At 44.3% G+C, this 20,977-nt stretch overlaps 3 protein-coding genes across 13 annotated transcripts in view; 1 reads left to right on the top strand and 2 right to left on the bottom strand.

Moving 5' to 3' along the window:
- Positions 1-2: 2 nt before the first annotated feature.
- LOC142945009 (butyrophilin subfamily 3 member A1) lies at positions 3-5,306 on the bottom strand. 8 transcript variants are annotated; one of them, XM_076086280.1, is made up of 12 exons: positions 5,144-5,297; positions 4,301-4,478; positions 3,879-3,999; positions 3,420-3,489; positions 2,943-3,041; positions 2,368-2,469; positions 2,118-2,252; positions 1,857-1,994; positions 1,709-1,760; positions 1,593-1,619; positions 1,002-1,028; positions 3-921 (listed from the first exon to the last, which is right to left on the bottom strand). In XM_076086280.1, exons 4-12 carry the CDS (start codon positions 3,477-3,479, stop codon positions 362-364), a joined length of 1,200 nt encoding a protein of 399 aa, XP_075942395.1. In that variant the 5' UTR covers positions 3,480-3,489; positions 3,879-3,999; positions 4,301-4,478; positions 5,144-5,297; the 3' UTR covers positions 3-361. The 8 variants fall into 8 exon arrangements, with proteins under 8 accessions (XP_075942395.1, XP_075942397.1, XP_075942394.1 ...); XM_076086282.1 differs by having other exon boundaries at positions 4,301-4,367; positions 5,144-5,285; XM_076086279.1 differs by lacking the exon at positions 3,879-3,999.
- A 5,372-nt stretch (positions 5,307-10,678) lies between these two features.
- LOC142945012 (uncharacterized) lies at positions 10,679-20,948 on the bottom strand. Its single transcript, XM_076086289.1, has 5 exons — positions 16,641-20,948; positions 16,084-16,193; positions 13,876-13,965; positions 13,516-13,686; positions 10,679-11,567 (listed from the first exon to the last, which is right to left on the bottom strand). Exons 1-5 carry the CDS (start codon positions 16,789-16,791, stop codon positions 11,400-11,402), a joined length of 690 nt encoding a protein of 229 aa, XP_075942404.1. The 5' UTR covers positions 16,792-20,948; the 3' UTR covers positions 10,679-11,399.
- xylt2 (xylosyltransferase II) overlaps positions 18,060-20,977 on the top strand; it is a 10,853-nt gene continuing 7,935 nt past the window's right edge. The window contains exons 1-2 of one of the 4 annotated variants that reach the window (XM_076086277.1): positions 18,082-18,221; positions 19,049-19,128. In XM_076086277.1, the coding sequence (XP_075942392.1) occupies positions 19,102-19,128 (27 nt within the window). In that variant the 5' untranslated portion in view covers positions 18,082-18,221; positions 19,049-19,101. Of the gene's footprint in view, positions 18,222-19,048; positions 19,129-20,977 lie in introns of all 4 variants that reach the window. The other 3 variants (XM_076086273.1, XM_076086276.1, XM_076086275.1) reach the window with 3 other exon arrangements.

Raw genomic sequence — 20,977 nt, 5'->3', positions numbered from 1 at the left:
AGTAAGACTTGGATTTGGTTTATTTATCATTCACAGACAGAAATGCATTCTCACTGCTGGGTTAATATTGCACAATAGATTACATTAATACTATAGGTTCCTTTTCAAAAATACATAGAATATGTGTGAGCAAAGAGGAGCGCTGTAACTCTATAGTGAGGAAGTGGTTGCGACAATCACAGCATGCAGCAGCAGCAGCAGCAGCAGCATAGAGGGGGGTCACATAGTGGAGCTATTCAATAGCACAATGGTGGTTTCACATCAGGATCTCTGATTTCTTCCAGTGATTATTACAGAACCATTTGTTGTACTTTATTATTATATCTACTGGAGTTTAAAGGAAGAGGTGACAGGAGCAGACTCAACGCCAGAAGCAGGGCGTCGGGCAGAGACATTGGCTCCCAGCTGCTGGAGACTTGATCACCAGATCATTGATGAACTCCACTGTACCAAACAAGGGGAACAGCTTCTCATCGAAGCTCTCGTTGTAGGTGTAAATATGGAAGTGTTTGTCCACGTCGTAGAAGGACAGCTGGCCGCGGTCGTAGTCGAGGTAGATGCCCACCTTGCTGGGGATGAGGCCGGGCGGCAGGGCGGTGAATGGCACCGTCAGTGCCTTCAGCTCGGTGCCCCTCTCCAGCCGCAGGCTCAGGTAACCCGTATCTGTGTTCAGGGACTTGAAGCCTTTCCTCAGGGCCGACTCTTTGGCCACGCCCAGCCTCCAGTCCCGCTCACCCACCTCCACCTCCCAGTAGTGGCGGCCGGAGCCGAAGCCCTCCACCCCGACAGCGCACCACCAGCCGTCGAAGCGCTGGTGGTAGTTGGGAATATCCTTCCGGTCGCTATGACAGCGCATCCTCTTCTCGTCAGTGGAGATGAGCAGATCAGGGTTGGCTGTGTCCAGATCCAGATTCACCTCCACTGGAGAGAAAAGTGACATGGATTCAATTACCAGACAGGTTCTCCACAGTTCATACTCTACATATATGGTGATGCTGTACCTGATGCAGCTGAGATCCAGTCCCACACTGTAAAAAAAGAAACAGAGGGCTTTAGTCTAACAGTGTAAATGCAACAACATAATGATTTGGTCAGTAGCTATATAGGCTGTCAAACCAGTATTAAAGGAACAAACAGTGGGTATTGTGATGATGAGAAGGTTGAAGTAAAGGAGAGGTTGTCTGCTCTGACGTTCCAAAAATCCAAAAATTGTAATTGATGCAACATTTTGACCTCAACAGGCAAATATCCATATGGAGCGTTGTTTTGCATCATATGATATCTTAATTACAGGTGGAGCTGTCATTTTATTTTGGCTGCCTGTTTTTTTGCTCAAATAGATGTTTGCCAGACAAAATAATGCATCACTTAAAATGTTGGAAGTTTGAAATCTTCAATCTCTCCTTTTCCTATATATGCTGTTGTCCTGCACCTGTGCTCCACCTTCTTCAATTGAAACCTAATAATGAGTCTTGTGGATTTCTGTTAAAGCAATATACAACGACAACACCAAGCAGTCAGAATGTAACTTGAAAGCAGCGCAGCTTGTATGTACTGGTTTTAAGTGCATGCTGATAGAAGGTATCACTCACCTGGTTGAGGAATGTAGGAGATGGCACCTGGATGGAGACAATAAGAGGTTCATCAGGAAGTGAACGTCTCCAGATTCATAACAAAATTCAACTTGATTCAGTTTTGATTTACAAACCAATCGTCTGAGTCTTCTGCTTCCACATGAGCCACTGTTGCGGGATGGTATCCTGCAAGAACACCCCCAAAAGAGGTTAGTGTTAGACCTGCACAATAAACACAAGGAGTTAAGCAGACTCTGTGAATTGCTATACGTGGACTTCTACCTTATCTGGGCGCTGCACCATTAAAGTCCATAAAACCAGCTCCATAGCACTCAGCAGATTGGGCACGGTGCCCCAACGCCAGGCTGACTGCAGGTCCTCCAGAACCTTTGCCACAGGTTCCCCGGGCCACACACTTTGCTGCAAGTTAACAATAATAATAAGCTTAATTTATGTAGCACCTTTCATAACAAAGAATGCAGCGCAAAGGGCTTCACAAGAGCAACACATCAACCAGCAGGAAATGCTAATCGAACATCTCACGTCAGGCTGAGCCCTCAGGTCCTTGATCCAGTTGAGGATCACAGCTTTGGCCTGCAGCAGGTCCTGCTCATTGATCATATCAGGCTGTTTGACCTCTTCCACCTCTGGCCAGCCGTCTGTCTGTATGGGCTTCTTCTGCACACAGAAACACCCAAAACCTTTAGTGGTGCAACCTTCCACACACCTTCAGTAGTCAGATTCTGTCCCTCAACTCTCCCTCTGGAGGTGGAGGATTTTCTCAGATAAGCACCTTGCTCTCTAACATGGAGGCCCACTGGAGGATGAAGGCCCTGCAGAGAGAGACGGGCCAGGTGTCGTCAAGGTTCCAGATGTGCTTCAGGACAGCGGACCTCTGCAGAGGCAAAATGGAGAGACAAGGAATAGGGAGACACAAAAAATCAGTATGTGGTCACTGTTATTTTGACAAATTCAACTCTGTAATCCTGGATTTCAAAGAGTTTAATGACCTCTCAAAATTAAAAATGCTCCCAGGAGAAAGACACAACGCGTATCTTGCTGCCCAATAAATATCAACATGCCTCAACCTGAGGGACAGTGAATGACCTAAACACACACACACAAATGTAATTGTAATGCTGTATATATATTATTGTGTAACAATTGTAATGTTGTGTAACTATATTTTTATTTGTATTATTGTGTACTTTCATATCTTGAGGCTTTGGCAGCATCGTTATTTTTTTTAAACTTTCATGCCAATGAAGCAACATTTAATTAAATTGACAAGAGAGGGAAACCCTCATGGAACACATTTCTTTCACAAGTCAGACAAAGTCATTTCTATTTTCACGAGTGATCTGTTACCTGGCATACTCGGCTTAGATCTCGAGCCAGATCCACAACGAACAGCTGATCCTCATCCAGAGGCTCCCTCTTCTCATTCTTCGCTCTCTTGTGTGACTCCTGCAGGAAGATTAAAAATTAAAGGATTTTCTGTGGGAAAAGTGTTTGGAAAGGGAGGAGTTCTCCGCAAAGAAAATAAGGACATTTGGAGGACATTAGTGCTGCTTTACAAGAGCCCCAGAGAGCAATGAAGTAGAAAGGAGGGGGTCTCTCTGCCTGATCAAAATGCACATGGTGGCTCTGGTCCCGTCAGCAGAGAAGAAAAGACACCGCTCCCTTCCAGACTCTCACAGACGCTCTCTTGTTGAATTAAACCGTGCAGTCACGCGGTATTAAGAACAGTTGTCATGTCAACTGTCTACATGAGTATCAAGGTGACCCAAAACAACAGGTCTGCACATTAAACACACAATGTGTTGATGTTGTTTTGTGTCTCACCTTTATCTTGGCCGCAAAGTTCTTGGCCGGCTCCACCATGAAGTGGAAACACTGCATCATCTTGGCTGGCCTGTAATTAGAGTCCTACAGTGAATAAACACAAATACTTGACACATTACAAGTTACATGGTTATATAAGATTAACAGTGGTGGAATGAACTCAGTACTTTTACTTAAAGTTTCATAAGATATGATGCAGTACTGCATACTTATTGTAACATGTATAAGCTCTTACATGAATTAATTGGTAACAAAAACAAAATATTATAATGTTCACTTTGAATGTAGCCATTCTGCATAATGAGTACTTTTGATACTTTAATTACATTTTGCTGATTATACATCTGTATTTAAGTAACATTTTTAATTCAGGACTTAAAACTGTGTTTTTTCTCCATCATTACTTAAGTAAAGGATCTGAGTACTTCTTCCACCACTGAAGATTACTCTCTTACTTACTCTGGCCCTTTCTTGACATCATGTGATGAAGTGAAACATCACAACTTGCTATTTAATAATTAGCCAACCAGTTCAGGGTCAAATCTTGACTTTGAAGCCCAAACGTATTTTTAGTTTTGGTCTGTGAGATTTAAAAGAAAATGGAGACATTGCTAATGTTTACATCAAAAACACCAGAATGTCATGTAGACCATTAAATATTCAGAGCAGAGAGTGATCACAGCAGCTTATTAAAAGTGAGGGATGTCGTGTCCTCGGCTTTAGCAGCTTTAATTAACATGTAAAGTTAATGAAATCAAATATTCGGTCCAAGAGGAAGTCTTTCGGGTCCAGAACACATAAATGAATGATTGACTGGAGCAGAATGGAGCTCTCAGAGCAGGCGGTCTGAATCGTGACTGGCCCTGCACACTTCTGCCTGCCTGAGAGTGTCCTTGGTTAGTCTCTCTCTTTGCTGTCCTCCTCACGCACTGTTCTCTCCATCGTCATCTGCAGGAAAATGCACCAGCTCAGTCTGTGTCTGTCTGGCGCTGAAGCCGCTGGGATGACCAGTTTAAACTGGTTTTCATGCCCACACTGAGGATGATGTGGGTGAATGCACTGGAATGAATAAAGTTGTACTTGCATGTCACTTCACCCATTAAATTATAAGGAACTAGTGTTTATCCCCAGTTTCATAGTGAGGCTGGTTTGTTTATTAATTAAGTTATGCAGGTTAATTATTAAAACATTGAGTGTTTGCAGCACATCGAGCTCCACAAAGCTGCAGCACTCAGGTATTTGTACATACAGTACCTGTGTGGGTGTGTTTCAATATAATGTATGCAGTGATTATAATTCATAGTAAGCTTTTAAACTAAATTACATTTTTTCATAAATAAGAGAAAGACATTGGAATTGCAGAGACTGAAGTCATGCCAAAGGGCGACTGAAAAGAAACGCTCCTTTAGAAAGGGTTATCAATGTCGTGGGAAAACATGACCGTGCAGTTTCTGCAGCGTGAGAGCGACCCAGTTAGAGGCCAGCTGATGACTGCGCACGAGGTAAACACATACCTGCCGCGTGACTTTGCGGCAAATTTATATCATAACTGCAGTTAGACTCCTAGTGCACGTTGAAAACGGGATTCATCTGAAACTGTGCATGCAACAGAATGACATCATTTATACATTTATGCTGGTCATGTCATATAACTGCAATGCGGACGTGCAACAACAACACAAATAGCACACGGTGGATAACGCGCACATGATGCACGAGCCTACCTTTCTCCTCAGAGGTTTAGTAAATAAGTTGTTCTTCTTCTCTTTCCTTAAAAGCGAGCAGCCGTCCGCGTCTGGAGGAGGTGTTCGGAATGTGTGCTGCAGTGTCTGACCTTGTTTACATCCCGGACTGACGGTCGGCTGCTCGGGCAGGTTCGGTTTTCTCCGTCAGTGACGAACGAGGAGGGAGGAGGACGAAGCGCGCGGCCATGTAAGTGATAATCTATGACGCAGTTACTGACGCATTTACATTTAATAAAACTGTGGTTATTATTTAAAAGAATAACTCTACTATTAACCACTTCTTTTTTTAATGATAGCTGTAGATACTTTGCATATTTTTATACAAAACGATCACTTTATGAAATGTAATGCATGGTGCAGATTAACCCGCCTAACAGCTTATAAAGTTGTTAAAATGAGCTCCATCTCCGTCAGATACAGCATTAAAATGTTGTTTACATGTTTATTCATCAGTAATAATAATCCTGTAATATATAATAATTTAACATTCTGCGGCATACTAAATACTTCAGCTTTTAATACCTTGAGTACATTTTGTTGATAATACTCCAAAGTAATAATTTAAATGCAGGACTTTTGTCTGTAGAATTTGTACACTGTTGTATTTCTACTTTAATTATGTAAAGGATCAGAATACTACCAATAATACCAGCGAGACTTAAATTCAGACCTGATACATGTTCACAGTGATATAAACTCTGACTTAATCATCAAAGACCTGATATGAGAAATATAAATAAATAACACAGGGAATATTGTTGGTCTGCTGCTTTTTTTCAAATAAAAAGTCGGGCTGCTTATGTGACTGAATGTGATTGAAACAATCAAAAGTATTAAGATTAAGACAAAGAAACATTTGACCAGAGATGAAAAAGACTAATTTGAGACTCTTGTTTAATGAGTGTGACTTCAGAGTTTCACAAACAGAGATATATTTTGTCTTTTTCAGTCAAAGGGAACGACTGGTGACACTATTCTGCCTGCAGGCTCCTCGGTCGTGGACCTCCGAGATGACCATTAAACACGGTCATATGATCCGATGTTGATATAAATATATTGACATCAAAACATACGGCCCACAACCGGTTTTTCCTGCTCCACTGAGAACAAAACACTCATTCTTGATTTTAACAGTAATATTCTTAACCCTTTCTACATACACATTTGATCTTTTTTCCAATAATTTGTTTTTGAATCTTAATAGCAGCTTATGAGGTGAAGAAAAAGATTATTAAAAAAATGAAAAAACATTCAAGGAGCTTCAATTAAAATCAGGGTGAATCAAGGGGCAGGCGATTCCCTGCAAATCCCTGCTTAAATAGTCATAATGTGCTATTGCTGTATAATTAGAACAGTCCGGCATCAACAACAACAGAAAAGAAAGGATTTATTACATTTGTTTTCAGAAATAATAATGTGGAGCCACTCTTTTTTCTTCAATAAATACAGTACATGACAATGTGCAGGACAAACATTTGGCATGTGTGCATGGTAGGTCGCAAAACAATAACCTGTGGTCAAGAAAAACCAAGCAAGGAAGCAGAGCTTCAATGATACTGATATCAGTCTGATACTGACTCAAACAGCTTGTTTTCTGTGACAATGGGACGATCTGGTATTGGATAGCATTATTTTAATAAATAACAATTCAGTACATTTTGTTAGATCCGGGGGTTCTCTGGCCCGATACGGGGCTACCTACTGACTCAGCTCTCTATTATTAAAAGATTGGCGAGCTGGTGTTCTGTCGAGGAAACTCGCCTGGCTCCGCTAACTACCGTTACTCCTGACGTCTACCCTGCTTCCTCTGGTAACGTGCACTCGGCCGAGGGGCCACCCTGGCCGGGCGCTTCTACCAGTCGCGTCAGTTATGGCAGCTTTCCTCTTCTGGATCCGGGCTCTTGGTAAATTGCCAGGTTAGGTTTTAACGGCTAGGAATTACAACTAAAACCGTAAGGGACTGTTAAGTGGACCGGTCACTAGGATAACCATTAAGAACTCTTGTTGTTAAACATACAATAGATTTAACCTTTTACTGCCACGAGGAACTTTACTACTTCAGCAAATGAATTCTCTTGAGAAATTTACTTTAAATGCAGATTCGATATTTATTGCAGGATATATTAGCAGGGGCACAGCTACAGCTCACATAGAATAATACTATACTTGATTCGATCTGGTTACAATTTCTTCTTAGATTATACTCATTCGTTTTCGATGCCGAGGCGGCTCGGTGGAGCTGGATTCACGATGTAATAAAAAGTATTTTTGGGGTTGTTAGGAGCGGAGGTCAGGCCTGGCCTTCGGCTCCTCCTGCGCGGCCAACAAAGTCCGTTCAGCGATCCTTCAGTCTCAGTATAAAGTCTTTAGGGCGGCTGCGTCCATCTGTTGTCCGGTTGTTAAAGTCAAACAGGGGGGAGAGGAAAATCTCCGTGTGACGGTTCCCTTCCACGTTCCTGGTTGTGTGTGTGTGTGTGTGTGTGTGTGTGTCCCTTTAATGTCAGGATTGCAAACGGGAGACACCTGGGCCAGTGCTCCAGGATAAAGCCCCGCCTTCCTGGCAACATGGTCCTCTCCCCTATCACCCCGTGGAGGAGCGAGGACGGCTGGTCCCAAACACCATTTGTCATTGGACGACTTTGTTATGTCGAATAAAACTCTTTTCTTTTGGGAAACTGTCTGCGTCTCCATGAATAGGTCACGGCGGTCAGCGCCAGGTCGTGACAGTTGGGGGCTCGTCCGGGATCAGGACCGTGTTGCGGTCGTCGGTAGGTAGCTTGGTTTGTTTGGGTATTGCTACTACCCTTTCGTAATTGTTGGTAAGTGTACGTCATAGTGGACGTCACTAAATTGTAGTCGGGGTTTCCCTGGATTCCCTATAGCGCTGTTTGATGCGCGTAATTCCCTTTGCGGGAAACGGGCACTTTTGTTTGGGAGAGGCAGTAGTTGTATCCATTTCGGGCATAGAGATTCGGTTTTGAGATTGGGAGTTGTTCTCTCCTCTCGGTGTACAATTGCAAATCAAGGTAAGGGACGTGTTGTCTGGCTGGTGCACTTTAACGTAACTCTGATGCAAACGTGGTCCCCCTGTCAGGTTCAGAGGCGTTACCCCTTTGGGTTTTGTCTTGTTTTTTGTTTTATTAATGTTGCGGTGACCGTGGTTAGAGCAATCTGCTCGGGAGCACATCCATGGTTCTAGGGATATTGGCAGGTTCCCTTGTCCCAGCGAGCCCGTGAAATATCTGCATTCATAACTCCAACTGGTCTCTACTCGTACACGGTGATTCCTTTTGGCCTGCGGAATGCGCCAGCTACGTTCCAGCGCCTGATGAACCGAGTTGTCGGGGACATGCAGGGCTGTGCAGTTTATATTGATGATGTGGTAGTGTATTCGGACACTTGGGAAGCTCATTTGGAACGTATACAGGAGCTGTTTAATCGTTTGGCAGAGGCGAGGCTTACGATAAACCTTGCAAAGTGTGAGTTTGCCAGGGCAACCGTGACCTACCTCGGGCGTGTGGTCGGCCAGGGTAGTGTACGACCTGTCGGTGCCAAAGCGCAGGCTGTGGAACAGTACCTAGTGCCAACCTCAAAGAAGGAGCTGATGCGTTTTGTGGGCCTGGTTGGCTATTATAGGAGTTTTTGTAATAACTTTTCAACAGTCGTGGCACCACTCACTGATTTTCTTAAGGGCAAAGCAAAGTTTGTCTGGTCACCGAACTGTCAGGACGCATTCGTACAGGTGAAAACACTGCTCTGCTCGTCCCCAGTTCTGGCTGCTCCACGCCTTGACAGGCCATTCAAACTCTACGTGGACGCTAGCCATGTAGGCGCAGGGTCCGTCCTAATGCAAGTAGATGACCTGGGGGTAGACAAGCCTGTTGGTTTCATCTCAAAGAAATTGAACTCGTATCAGTTAAACTATTCGGTCATTGAAAAAGAAACGCTAGCGCTAATCATGGCTTTAAAACATTTTGATGTTTATGTTGGTGGCAGTGGTACCCCTGTAGTGGTGTACACGGACCACAACCCACTGACCTTCCTCAATTCTTTGCAGTGTTCCAACCAGAGGCTGGTCAGGTGGTCATTGTCCTTGCAGTCGTACTGCCTAGATATCCGCTATGTGAAGGGGACTGACAACGTGGTGGCAGACGTGTTGTCCAGGGCTCCCCAATAAGCGTGTACTATATGTTATTTTCCTTGGTTCTCCTCTTGTCCCTTCCGAACTGTTTAGAATGCTTCCAAGATGCGCAGGTTGCTACAGTGGGGACCTGAGGCAAAAGATGCTGGACCGTTAAGTTAAGAACATTCGGTAAAGTATTGTATTTTGGGTTTTTCAGCCAAGTTTTGGTATTTTTGAGTTTGTTTGCTAAAAGTATGCAATTTTGTTTTGATACTGGGATTCCCTGCGGGACCCAGTTCTTATGGGGGGTGGGGGTGTGACGGTTCCCTACCACGTTCCTGGTTGTGTCTGTGTGTCCCTTAATGTCAGGATTGCAAACGGGAGACACCTGGGCCAGTGCTCCAGGATAAAGCCCCGCCTTCCTGGCAACATGGTCCTCTCCCCTATCACCCCGTGGAGGAGCGAGGACGGCTGGTCCCAAACACCATTTGTCATTGGACGACTTTGTTATGTTGAATAAAACTCTTTTCTTTTGGGTAACCGCAGGGTCAACGGTTCGATCCTCGACTGGGACGTGCCACGTGTCGAAGTGTCCCTGAGCAAGACACTGAACCCCCGGCTCCCCGGGCGCCTGTCATTGGCAGCCCACTGCTCCCTATATACAGGGATGGGTCAAATGCAGAGGTCAAATTTGACAATAAAAATGGTTTCTGTTTCTGAATAGGTCAGAGCCAGGTCGTGACACTCCGTCTTTCAATCTTTGTCCAGGAACGGCTGTCTTCTTTCCGTGAACAGAGACGAACTTTCTGGGTCTGTGTGTTCTGGAAATCATCTTAACTTCCCTCTGTGGATGTTCTCACTTCCTCAATGCAGGTTACACCCGTGTATGTGCTCGGACAACACCCCAACATCTGTTATGATCTCAGCCTTTAAGGCCCCCACCCTGCTTACATCAGCTCTCTCTACACACACACAGACTTCACTTTACTCAGATACACATACATTATTATTCACTTATAATTACAAGTATAAATCACTTTATACTTGTTATGTTATACACACTTGCTTTAAAATGATTATTAGATTTTATCCTTTAACTATAAGTATACGCTTTATGTCCCCTTAGCCTGATTCACATACACATTCACAACATGCATTCCTTCATTTAAAGGCAGCTCTCCTGGGATCTCAACTCTCTTTTTCTTGACAATTTATATCAATGTGTTTTGTTTGTTACATTTTGTTTCATAAAGTTAGGAAAACAATGTCTAACTCCAGCCTGATGTTGCCTTACACATAAAAGAACGATCCCAGTCACTTCCGCACAGTGAGACATAACACAGATAAACATCACATCCGTTCTCAGCATCCAATGACACCCAGAGACAAAGTGTTGGTATCGGGACTTGTTATTGTTTTCATTTCTTCACTCTGCTCCTTGAAACCTTTTGGAGAACAGAACAAATCAATGTGTCGATAGCTATAAATAAGTGAGAAATCATCCAGAGTCCCATCGGCCACTCCATGAAAAAATAAGCATGGTAAAAAAAAAAAAAACTGTCTTATAATAACTTCATGAAGGCACTCTCATCAGCATCTTTTCTGAACCCTCCCTCTCACAGGCTGACCTATATGTGCTCGGCCTCGACAGAAACAAACAGGTGTCTGATAACATTACAAACCTGACAATGAGGCTTCCGGCTCAGGGACAGCACAATAGAAGAGAAGACAGCTGTTCGCTGACAGTATAATCAAAGTAAATAGCGGTTCCCTTTTTGGTTTCATGTAGTCCGTGACTTACTTCTTCAAGGTGTACCAGCCACCTCAGTAAATATTAATATCCAGTGATTCTCCAGTGAGTACAGTACCTGTCGTTAAGTGTTTTTAACATTCAAAAGTGACGAGCCACAGCTGTCCTTTCCCGAAGCTCCTCTTTGGTTGCTCCTTCATCAACATCTCAACATAAACTCTCGTCTTGAGGTAACTGAAGGATCCAGTCGTGATCCAGTCTCCAGCAAGTCTCGTGTGTTTTTTTTTTGGTAACTTCCTCTGTTTGTAAAGCTTTCACATGTCTCTCACGTGCATCGTAGAGAAGCTCGCTTCAGTAATCAATCACACGGGTAGAACAGCGCTGTTGGTGTCGGAGGTGATAGGAGGAGGCGTGTCGGGCCCGGTGCTGGTGTAGATGCTCTGAGGAGGAGAGATGTCCCGGCTGGAGGAGAGGATGTCGTACGGCAGCTCCATAGAGGGGCGGATGCTCTCTTCATAAGTAGGAGGAGGCTGGAGGAAAGGAGTCAAAACAAGACGGATTTTAGGATGAGAATAGGTGGACGTCAATTGAGCTCAAACATTATCAAAGTTGACGGACAATTTTTTCCCTGATGTTGAATTTTTAACATTAAGATGTCGGCCACGTTATCTGTCCAGAGAGTTGTTTTGTTGCTGCTGTTTACATTCCTCTTGATGCAAATTCAAGAAGATGCACTACTATTTTGTTTTGTCTTGTGAAGCATCAAAAGGACAACTGCATTTCGTTGTGCAACCCCATAATAAATGATCTTTGAACCTTGAACAGTGTAATGACATGAGGTCTATTTCTATGAAGACTATAATGTTCAGTTTCTGTTGACACCATCATGATGTTAATTCAATTCTATGTTGTAGCATTGAGGTCATTATGGTGCACTGGACAAAGTATATATTCTGGACCCGTCGTGTCTGTGAATATAGGAACGCCTCTCAATATAATGTAGTCCAATGCAACACCACCTTTAACTACGACAATGACACCAGACACCGACTAGATTGTACAGGTGTACCTAATAAAGTGGCCACTCAGTGTATGTATTCAATGCAAAGCTTTGGATTGAATGGAGTTATTTGACTTTTTTTTGACAGTATAGGACACGTTGAAGATTCATCCGGCACAGCAAAGAGCAAACTTAGAAGCTGCAATAGGTGTACCATTGACATAAGATATAAATTTAAATATGGAAGACCCTAATAAAATCTCCTGCGACCCACCTGTGTGTCCCGACACAGTCTTTGGGAGTGACTGAAGTCTTTGCTACTTGTCCATGTGAGACTATTACTCTGATTTACAGACAAAGACAAAACAAACTAAACAGAATCTACACAAGTCAGAAACAGTATAACCAAAGTTATTCACAGTGGAACAGAACAAGTTTTTCCTCGGGATGAAAAGTGAAAACATCCTGAGGTCTGATATCCATCCCTGAAGATAAATGGATCATGTTTGTATTTACTCTGCCAATTAATCTCCACGTCAGTCGCCTGGAACATACTTTTTCTCCAGTACATTATCTCTCTGATCACATCTGGCTGATTCCCTTTACCCGACTGGGTCTTCTTATCTTTTAATTGCTTGGGGACCCTCGGGGGACAGGAGCAACCCCACAACCCTGCCCTCTGTGTGATACACACCACAAACACACACACACACACACACACATACACATACACATACACACACCAGGCCACTAAGTGTTACTACCATCCTGCCTCGTTCCGCAGGACAGACAGGGGCAGATATTAAGGGGCCATCGGGTGAACTTTAGTTATGGGGGAGGGAGACTTTTAAGTGACTGGTGATGGGTTGACTGGAAAGTATACCGTGTGTGTGTGTGTGTGTGTAAGAGATGGAAGGATTGTTTAATCAAGGAAAAAGGGGAAGGTCAAAGAAGAAGAAAAAAATCAGTAGAAGACGGGAGCACAAAGCTGCATTCTCGTGCTCTGTTTGCTCTCAGGACGCCGGCCCTTAATTTATGTTTGATGTGCCTCTTACTCATTACCTTGTTTGCTCAAGCGTTGTGCGAGTCAAAAGCTCAGCGAAAGATCAACACGGTAAAACCTTGAAACGCAGCCGCCAGCACAATTCCGTAGCGAGCCCGAGATGAGCCGATAGAGAATCCTGTTCACTGCACTCTGAATGCAGTCTAATCTTTGAACAAGCTCTTGTTACAATATTGTATGACAGCGTGGTCATAATATAAAGAGCCTGCTTCTTATTATCTCCATTCATTGTGAAGACACACGCCGGGGGCCTCCATAATAACATGAGCTTATATGAGATTTAGCTTTTCCTCAAACTGTAACAGGAGCACAACATCTTCTCTGAACAACAGCACCTGAACGTACTTCATTGTCAAAAAGCATTTGTGACTGTATCAAGTGCCGCGACACATTCCTAATCCCTAATTTAGCTGACCTCGGTCACAATGGGTCCATTGAGGCCGAAGCGGTCCGCGATCATCATGTGGATCTGCCTCTGGCGGTCCTTCTTTCGGACGCTCTCGTAGGAGGGGAGCCTCGGCAGGGGGCCCTCCAGTGTGGGCAGGCTGTAGCTGGAGGGCAGGCCGACGTAGAACAGCTGACCCGCCTGCTGAGACACAGAGGGACACTCATGAGGGACGGGAAACAGAAGCTTTCATGTGCCACTTTAAAGCTCATTTAAAACTTCGCCTCAGAGGTGGGTGCTGCCTGATGTTCCTGAAGATATGTTTACTGCACAGTGTGTGTGGACAGTGTACACAGAATGGAAGAGGGATGCTTTGAGTGGCTCTCTCACCTGAGTGCTGTCATCCATGATCTGAGTCGGCTCGAGACAAGGAGATCCCACCAGTGTCTGCCTGCTGCTGTAGTACTGAGGAGGAGCGTGCTGTAAAACAAGCAGTCACAACTGTGTCTCAGAAAGAGGAGCATTAACAGTTATCCTGCTGCAATTAGTCAAAAATCCACTCCCTTCAGCCCAATTAACCAATGTTCATGCCTTGTTTAATCACTGTAGACGCTGGCTGGTTTAGCGATGCCATAAATCATCTAATCAATGAGAAGACCACCCTCCAATTTCCGTTCCTCCTCCCAGTCCCACCCACTCTAAAACAAGGTGCAATCCTGACAAAAAAGACCAGCCAGGGAAACTCTGTAATTGCCTGGAGTCTAAATGAGTCCTCCTTTGTGCGGAGAACAATGCGATGTCCTACTGTGCATCAGGGTCCCTCGGCAACAAACCCCACCGTGTGGTCTGTTGAGTGTCTCTCTCTTCCCCTTGTAACTGCAGCAGGTACCTCTTAACGAGCACACTCCACTGCACATTATGGCCTCGTATGTCATTTGGGCCGGCAGCGCAACAAAGTCAATTTGTCGCCTGACTCGGATTTAAATCCAGCGTGAGGATGAGAGACGTTGGGACAACTTTTTGCTTTTATCACTGAGGAGATGTCCTCTGACTGAGAAGCAACAAAAGTCTAAAAAGTGGTATTGAAACATCAGATTTATCTTTTTCCCAGGCCAGTTAATACAAACAATGACATCACTCACACTTAAGAGTGACGTAAACTAACGACCTTTGCCATAATCCTCACGTCGTTTCAGAGGGAGACTGACGACACCAAAGAAGTGATGTCAAAGGTCACTTTCCCCTCACTGGTTTGTACTTTTAAGAAGCAACAAAAAAAAAAAAAGTCCTCAAGGAAGAGAAAGAAAAGGGAGACTTGTCCTTTTGTCTCCTGCCATTTATTCAGCCAGTGTGAAAAAGCACAACCGTGTAAAATCAGTGCTGAAGTCGGGGGAGGACCCCCGGCGGCAGTGTGTGCCTTTTTTCCACCGCCGCTACCTAAAGGAGACCCATTGTCCCCCTTGTGTCCCCAACACCCACAGAGGGGTCGGCCCACTATTCATGGTGCAAACTGAAGCACGGAAAGGTATGCGACGATGAAGTTGAAGACGTGAAATGTCCCACAGGAGCACAATGAAAGTGTTTGTGTGTGCGTTTTCATTCGTGGAATGACTAACCCTCACTTTCTGTGAAAACAACACAAAGCCTTTTCGGTTCCAGGAAAATATTGACTCTGAAGTCTATTAATTATCCCGTAGCAAATGAAAATGAACTCTGAAACAAAAATATGGGTGCAGACTCCGTCACTCTGTTTACAGTCTGTAAGTTATCAGCTACGCTGTGTACCTACACCGCTGTAACTAAGGCCACTATGTACCAGTGAAACGCTCCGTTAGCTCCTTAAATGGGACAACAGGACTCCTCCGTTAAAAACTTAAAACCCCTCAGCTGAACAGAGCTTCCTGTCTGTTGAAGGGGGAGGTCTGAGTGGCGTCTCTGCGACCCAAAGATAACACTCAGACTTCACCCCTGTGACTGACGGAGGTGAGAAACAAGTCAGGAAGAGGAAGCAGAGAGAACGGGCTTCCAATGAAAAGTTACCTCTGTGTTTACATTTCCTTTTCACCTCGTCCTGAACCATCGCCCACAGCTTTATTCTGTTACCTTTTTTTAGATTGAGGGATTTGTGATGTTTGAGGTGTGAAAAAAAATAGATTCATAATGACATAAAAGGCCACACGCTCTCTTAAAGATTAGGTTGTTTTGCTTCACCTGCTACGCCGACGTTAGCGACAAAATGTGATTTGCAGTGATTTAATTACACTGGTGCTGAAGTAGCGTCAATATGCGCGGTAAGTGCTAATTCTGTCCAATTGCATTAGAGTTACTGTGGCAGATATTTCTGGAGGGCAGCTAATCCACCGCCTGACAATGATCATATCAGGTTTATTGTAGTCCTTTTCCCACAGCCATGCAAATTGAATGTGACACTCTGTAATGGCGCGACATCGAGTGCACATGGTGTCTTTGAGTCCCCTCTCTCTCTCTCTCTCTCTCTCTCTCTTCAGCGGGACCTCAACAACTGGATCAGAACTGAACATATGAGACACTTTAAAAAGAAAATGAAAACTCAGCACAAAAGGCACTTTTTTTTCTCACCATATCTGCACGTGGCCCCTGATAGGAGCAGCATTTGCAGCACTGAAGATCCTTGTGATAAATGACGGACAGCAGCACCACAATAACCACAAAGAACACCAGAGAGGAAACTGTTTGAAAAGCAGGAGAGAAGAGATGTTTGTGACTTTTTGTTTGTTTTCCGTCTGTAAAACAACTTGTAAAAGAACAGTTTTGTCCTTTTTAGCAGTTCTGATCTGTGAATTTGGTTAAATGTAGCGAGCTTTGAGTTCTGACTGACAGTCTGTCTCTGCAGTTTGAAAAAACTTAAAGGTGTAATTTCTCTCCTGGGCTCTGGCTGTCTGTCAAAAACAATGACAGCTGGAAAATAATAGACTAACTCTGTAATTAATTATAGTTCAGAGCTCTGAGTGCAATATGTGACGGATCAAATGAGCTGTTAACTATAAAAGGGAATTGTCCACCCTTATCACAATGCTGCCATATGTCTAGAATAAGTGCAAATATGCAGGAAGCAGAACATTTAAAATCACTTTCCAGAGACAGATGTTGAGAGACATTCTTAAGAGTTAACTTACAGCATGCAGCGACCACTGTGAGCTGATCCGAAGTCAGCTGTGAGGAGGGGATGGTTGGACTTGCAGTTGTGGACATTTCTTCTGTGTGAACTGTCAACGTCCCAATGAGAAATCCTCCTGAACTCACCAGGCTCAACACGAAGCCTCTCATGTCAGCAGAGAAGGAAACGGAGAGCGGCTCCGTCGCTCCTCGTCATTGTCTGCTCGGCCCCGGACGGTCTACGTGTGTGACAGTCTACATGCGCGCGCTCTCTCTCTCTCTCTCTCTCTCTCTCTCTCTCTCTCTCTGCAAGTGGGGATCGAACCCTCTCCGCTCGGTAAACACACGCCACACAGCGATTTATTACAGATTTATTACAGACGGCTCCCCAGAAAACAGCAATATAACAGGTCTCACGAGCCGATCGCAAACAGTTCAGATTATGTTGAGGAAGTAGACAGCACGCTGCTTCCTCCGCCGTGGATCCAGACTAGATTAACTCACCGGATGCCTGAGTTGGGGTCCCGTTACCCTGGAGACTGCGGGGTCCCGTACCGAGATGAGACAAAGGGCCACAATGTAGAGTTAGTATTCATGGAGGGGGAACAGACTTATAATAATTAAGACAAATGCCTGTCAGGAGTTACTGATACTAAAAAGTAAGGAATAAATAAAATGGATAGAGATGAACATTATACACCATAACTTTAAGTAATAAGGATGAACAATAGATTAGATGTGTTGGTCTATTCATGGCTGGATTTATCTGATAAAGGCCCACCTCCTCTAACTATGTGAAGTCTGTGCGTCTTCCTTTGACAGGGTGGATCTCTGAAGTGTGTTCTCAACATATTGACTCTGATAAAGCCTTTCTGAATTGGATCAATAAGCTATATTATATGTTGACCAAAGCTGTAACCTGAGCCTAATAAGAAGCTGTAGGCTATACTCCAACAAAATGAAGGATAGAAGTAAAAGTCACATGATGTATTTCATAAACCACAACAATTATTCTGTCTGTATATATAATATTTTAGTTATTGTGGATTATTTAATATTCTTTACTGTTTTATTACTTATTTACTTCCTTATAATACTTGTTTTGATCTGGTTTTTACTGTCTCTTGTTCGCACTATACTGTGTGTATATATATATATACTCCACTATGCTGCTGTAATCCTGTAAATTTCCCCACTGCGGGACTAATAATAGATTATCTTATCTTATTTTATACGGTTTTTTTTTAAGTCTGCGTTTAACAGTATAATATGTACTCAGTATGAATATGTGATGATAAAATTAAAAAGTTCTGCTGCAGAAGGACACATGAAATATGTGAATTCGTCACAATATAAATAACAATACAAACTTTGCAGCAACCTGAGGATGGCGAGCGCCATCGCGTGCCCGCGCAGCTCAGAATGCACCATGCACGCGCTGCGCTCCTCGTCAACTGGAGTCGAGAAAAATGGTGGCCAGCGATCGAGTACAGAAGCTGCTCCGCCGATATAAACTAGCGATAGCCGCCGCGTTAACTATCCTGCTGGTGCAGGGACTCGTGGTATGGAGCCTGAGGAGTCTGGAGGAGGGCGAGGCAGAGGTGAGTCCCAGTCAGTCACAGATTATCTGTTTCTGTGAGGGTTTAATTCTAGAGCTAAACCGCTAACCTGGCGCTTAGCTCCCTGTGTGTTATGATACAGTAGCGCTAGCCGATGCTAGCTGAGTTAGCCGCTGAGTGAACAGCGCCGCTCCGAAACATTTCGGTAACATTACAACCGGAGCAGCCCCGTCCTGTCTGTCTGTCGGCGACCACGACACCAGACTAGTTAAGTACACATTACTACGTGTTTATAACTATGAAATCATACGTATTTATAGTACTGGTTTAGTGGTTGTTAACTTGTTTAAGAAGCAGCAGTGGTCACTAACGTTACATTTCATTTGGAGTCACTGTTGATGATGATGAGTAAGTACCAAATCCAAGAGTAAGAGGGCGTCTATGAAGTGATGTAACTTTTTAGGAACACGTGAAAGGACTCATTGATTCATTGATCACAAACTGTTCATCACGATGAGCTGAAAACGCGCCATTAGGCACCTCTGCACATCTGCTCCACTGTTTGTGTTTATATCCACACAGAGGCGTTTCCTCTGTGTGGGGGGCTGCTCTTTATATGTGACCTTCACTCAGCTTTGAATCACACCTAAACACCCGCAGAGGGATAAAGGTGAAAGTCGATCCTCTCCATGCCACTGAAACAACTCATCTAACATTAACCACCGTGGGAAGCTTATCTCTGTGTCTCCCTCGCACACCTGGAGCTCTCCGCCCTGAGGCAGTGCCTGTTCCTGGTCTCCCTCTGAATGAGGTGAAGGGAGTTTGTTAACAGATGTGACACGTGGAGGAGTCTTTTTTTTGTGTCACAGGAATGCAAGCTGCAACCTGAGTGAACCTGAGGAACGCTGCTGAATCCCTGATCATGATACATAACAAGCGTGGGCGCACTGTATGTATGATATCCCCCCCAACATGGACATCAGTGCCTGGAGGGTGAAGTAATGCTAAAGTTTGACCCGGAGATGCTTAAAATAAGGGATCATGATTCTGTCAATGGTTGTCATTCACCACCTTGATGAAGTAATCCATTTCCTTAAACGGGACGTTGTGACAAAACGGGAAGTGTGACATGTGGTTCATCATGTTGCTTTTTAATTCAATCACCTGTCTGCATATTGAGCCTCTGGGCTTTCTGCTCCCTCATCAGGTGCATTCAGGCTTAAACATGCTTCAGCAGAGGCACAGAGACATGTCTGTAGGGACTGTGAAGGAGCAGACGTACACACCTGTATAATCCCATCACTGCTGCACACATTTGCTGTCCAGTGTTTCTTTGTGTTTGTTTTCTTCGTTCGTGTTTGATCTTGGTGAAGTCTGGCTTCAGTAATGTGACACTGCTGCTCAGCCTGACATGAAACTATGTTGGCAGACAACTATGCAAATGTCAGCGCGTTGCGTCTTTGCATGTTCTAACTCGCATCTGCTCTAATCGGTGGCTCGCTGTGCATGTGTGAACTTGGCCACATTGGTTTATATTTAAAGCCCTTGAAGGGGGAAAGGACAGAAGAAGAAGAAGACTGTCACCCTCTGCTTTGCCTGTGCTGTCCTACAGAGCTGAGCGCTCGCTGCTGCTTCACCGCTTCAGCAGATGGTGACGCCGATATGGTTTCCCTCCTCTTTTTAATTGGAAAGAGAAGAGGCTGCACGGCTCGCCTTTGAATCAATACAATTTTTGACACGATGGCGTTAATTAAAAGCTGTGAAAACGAGTGATAAGGAAAGTGGAAACATTAGCCCCCGCTGCACTCCGTCTTACTCCTGCAGCCGAAAATATCTGTCAGTGTCGGCTGGCAAGATGAAGTTCACGGTAGTGTTTTTATTAATACATCAGGACTTTGATGTTGTTTGATGGTTTCTTTAGCATAAATCTAGCTGTGTGAACCGGGTGTCTTCAGGAAACCAGCTTTCTTGTTGAGGAGACGTTTGGACCACAACACGACAATAACCAGGTTACTCAAGCGCATGTAGACTCACTGAAAGAGGCCCCGCGCTGCAATGACTGGTATGTCACTGGGCTTCACAATGCCCCTCACTGTACTGGGCCTGAGAGTCTAGTTGGCCACCGGCAGCAGACTCTGCTGTGTTGGTTGGCAACTGGTTTTCGTTGGCACGATGTTATCTGGCTCCCCGTCCCACCACGCAGCACCGGCCCCCTGTTCCTTTCTGCCACATCGTCTGACAAGAGGCAGAGAGCTCTCAGCCCACTCGCTGCTCTTCTTCCTCTTCTTCCTCTTCTCCCAGCGCACATTTTGAAGGGCCCTTTTGTTTACAGTACCTCACTGACACAGAACTGAAATGTCATTTTTCTATTGGAGGAACACAACACATCCCTCGGAATGGATCTCTCCCTGATTGCTGTTACTTCCAGTTTTGGGACATTTGAACACTTTGACTGAAGCAGATGTAATATAAGAGGACCATGTCTTGACATTTTAGAGTTTATAAAGTCTCAGAGGATGATTTTGAGATGCGAATCTCATACAAAAATCATGCAGTCATGATGAAATGAAGATATATTAATTATAAAAACATAAAAAAATAATGATGCCTAGCTGGGTCAAATCCTACGCTAGTCTCAAGCAAAGGGCGTGTGTGCAGTATCTGACATCTGAATCTATATTCACTGTATTTACTCCTCTGATATAAGTGCATTTTTTTCTCTCTTTTTTTCCCACAAACATGCATACACACGCAGTAACAACAAATGCCCCCCCCCCCCCCCCCCCCCCCCAACACAG

Source organism: Anarhichas minor, unplaced genomic scaffold (genome assembly GCF_050575085.1).
Source record: "Anarhichas minor isolate MPS153535 unplaced genomic scaffold, ASM5057508v1 ptg000007l, whole genome shotgun sequence".
In the NCBI taxonomy this organism is placed as follows: domain Eukaryota; kingdom Metazoa; phylum Chordata; class Actinopteri; order Perciformes; family Anarhichadidae; genus Anarhichas; species Anarhichas minor.
The sequence above is the reverse complement of the archived record's forward strand: the minus strand, read 5'-3'. Positions and strand labels throughout refer to the sequence as shown.

Coding starts and splice junctions, on each gene's coding strand:
- LOC142945009 (XM_076086285.1), bottom strand. CDS start 3,479: ATGATGCAGTGTTTCCACTTCATGGTGGAGCCGGCCAAGAACTTTGCG. Junction 2,470..2,942: donor ATCTAAGCCGAGTATGCCAG/GTAACAGATCAC, acceptor TTGCCTCTGCAG/AGGTCCGCTGTCCTGAAGCA. Junction 1,995..2,117: donor ACCTGAGGGCTCAGCCTGAC/GTGAGATGTTCG, acceptor GTTAACTTGCAG/CAAAGTGTGTGGCCCGGGGA.
- LOC142945012 (XM_076086289.1), bottom strand. CDS start 16,791: ATGAGAGGCTTCGTGTTGAGCCTGGTGAGTTCAGGAGGATTTCTCATT. Junction 16,194..16,640: donor CACAGTGGTCGCTGCATGCT/GTAAGTTAACTC, acceptor CTTTTCAAACAG/TTTCCTCTCTGGTGTTCTTT. Junction 11,568..13,515: donor ATGGACCCATTGTGACCGAG/GTCAGCTAAATT, acceptor CCTTTCCTCCAG/CCTCCTCCTACTTATGAAGA.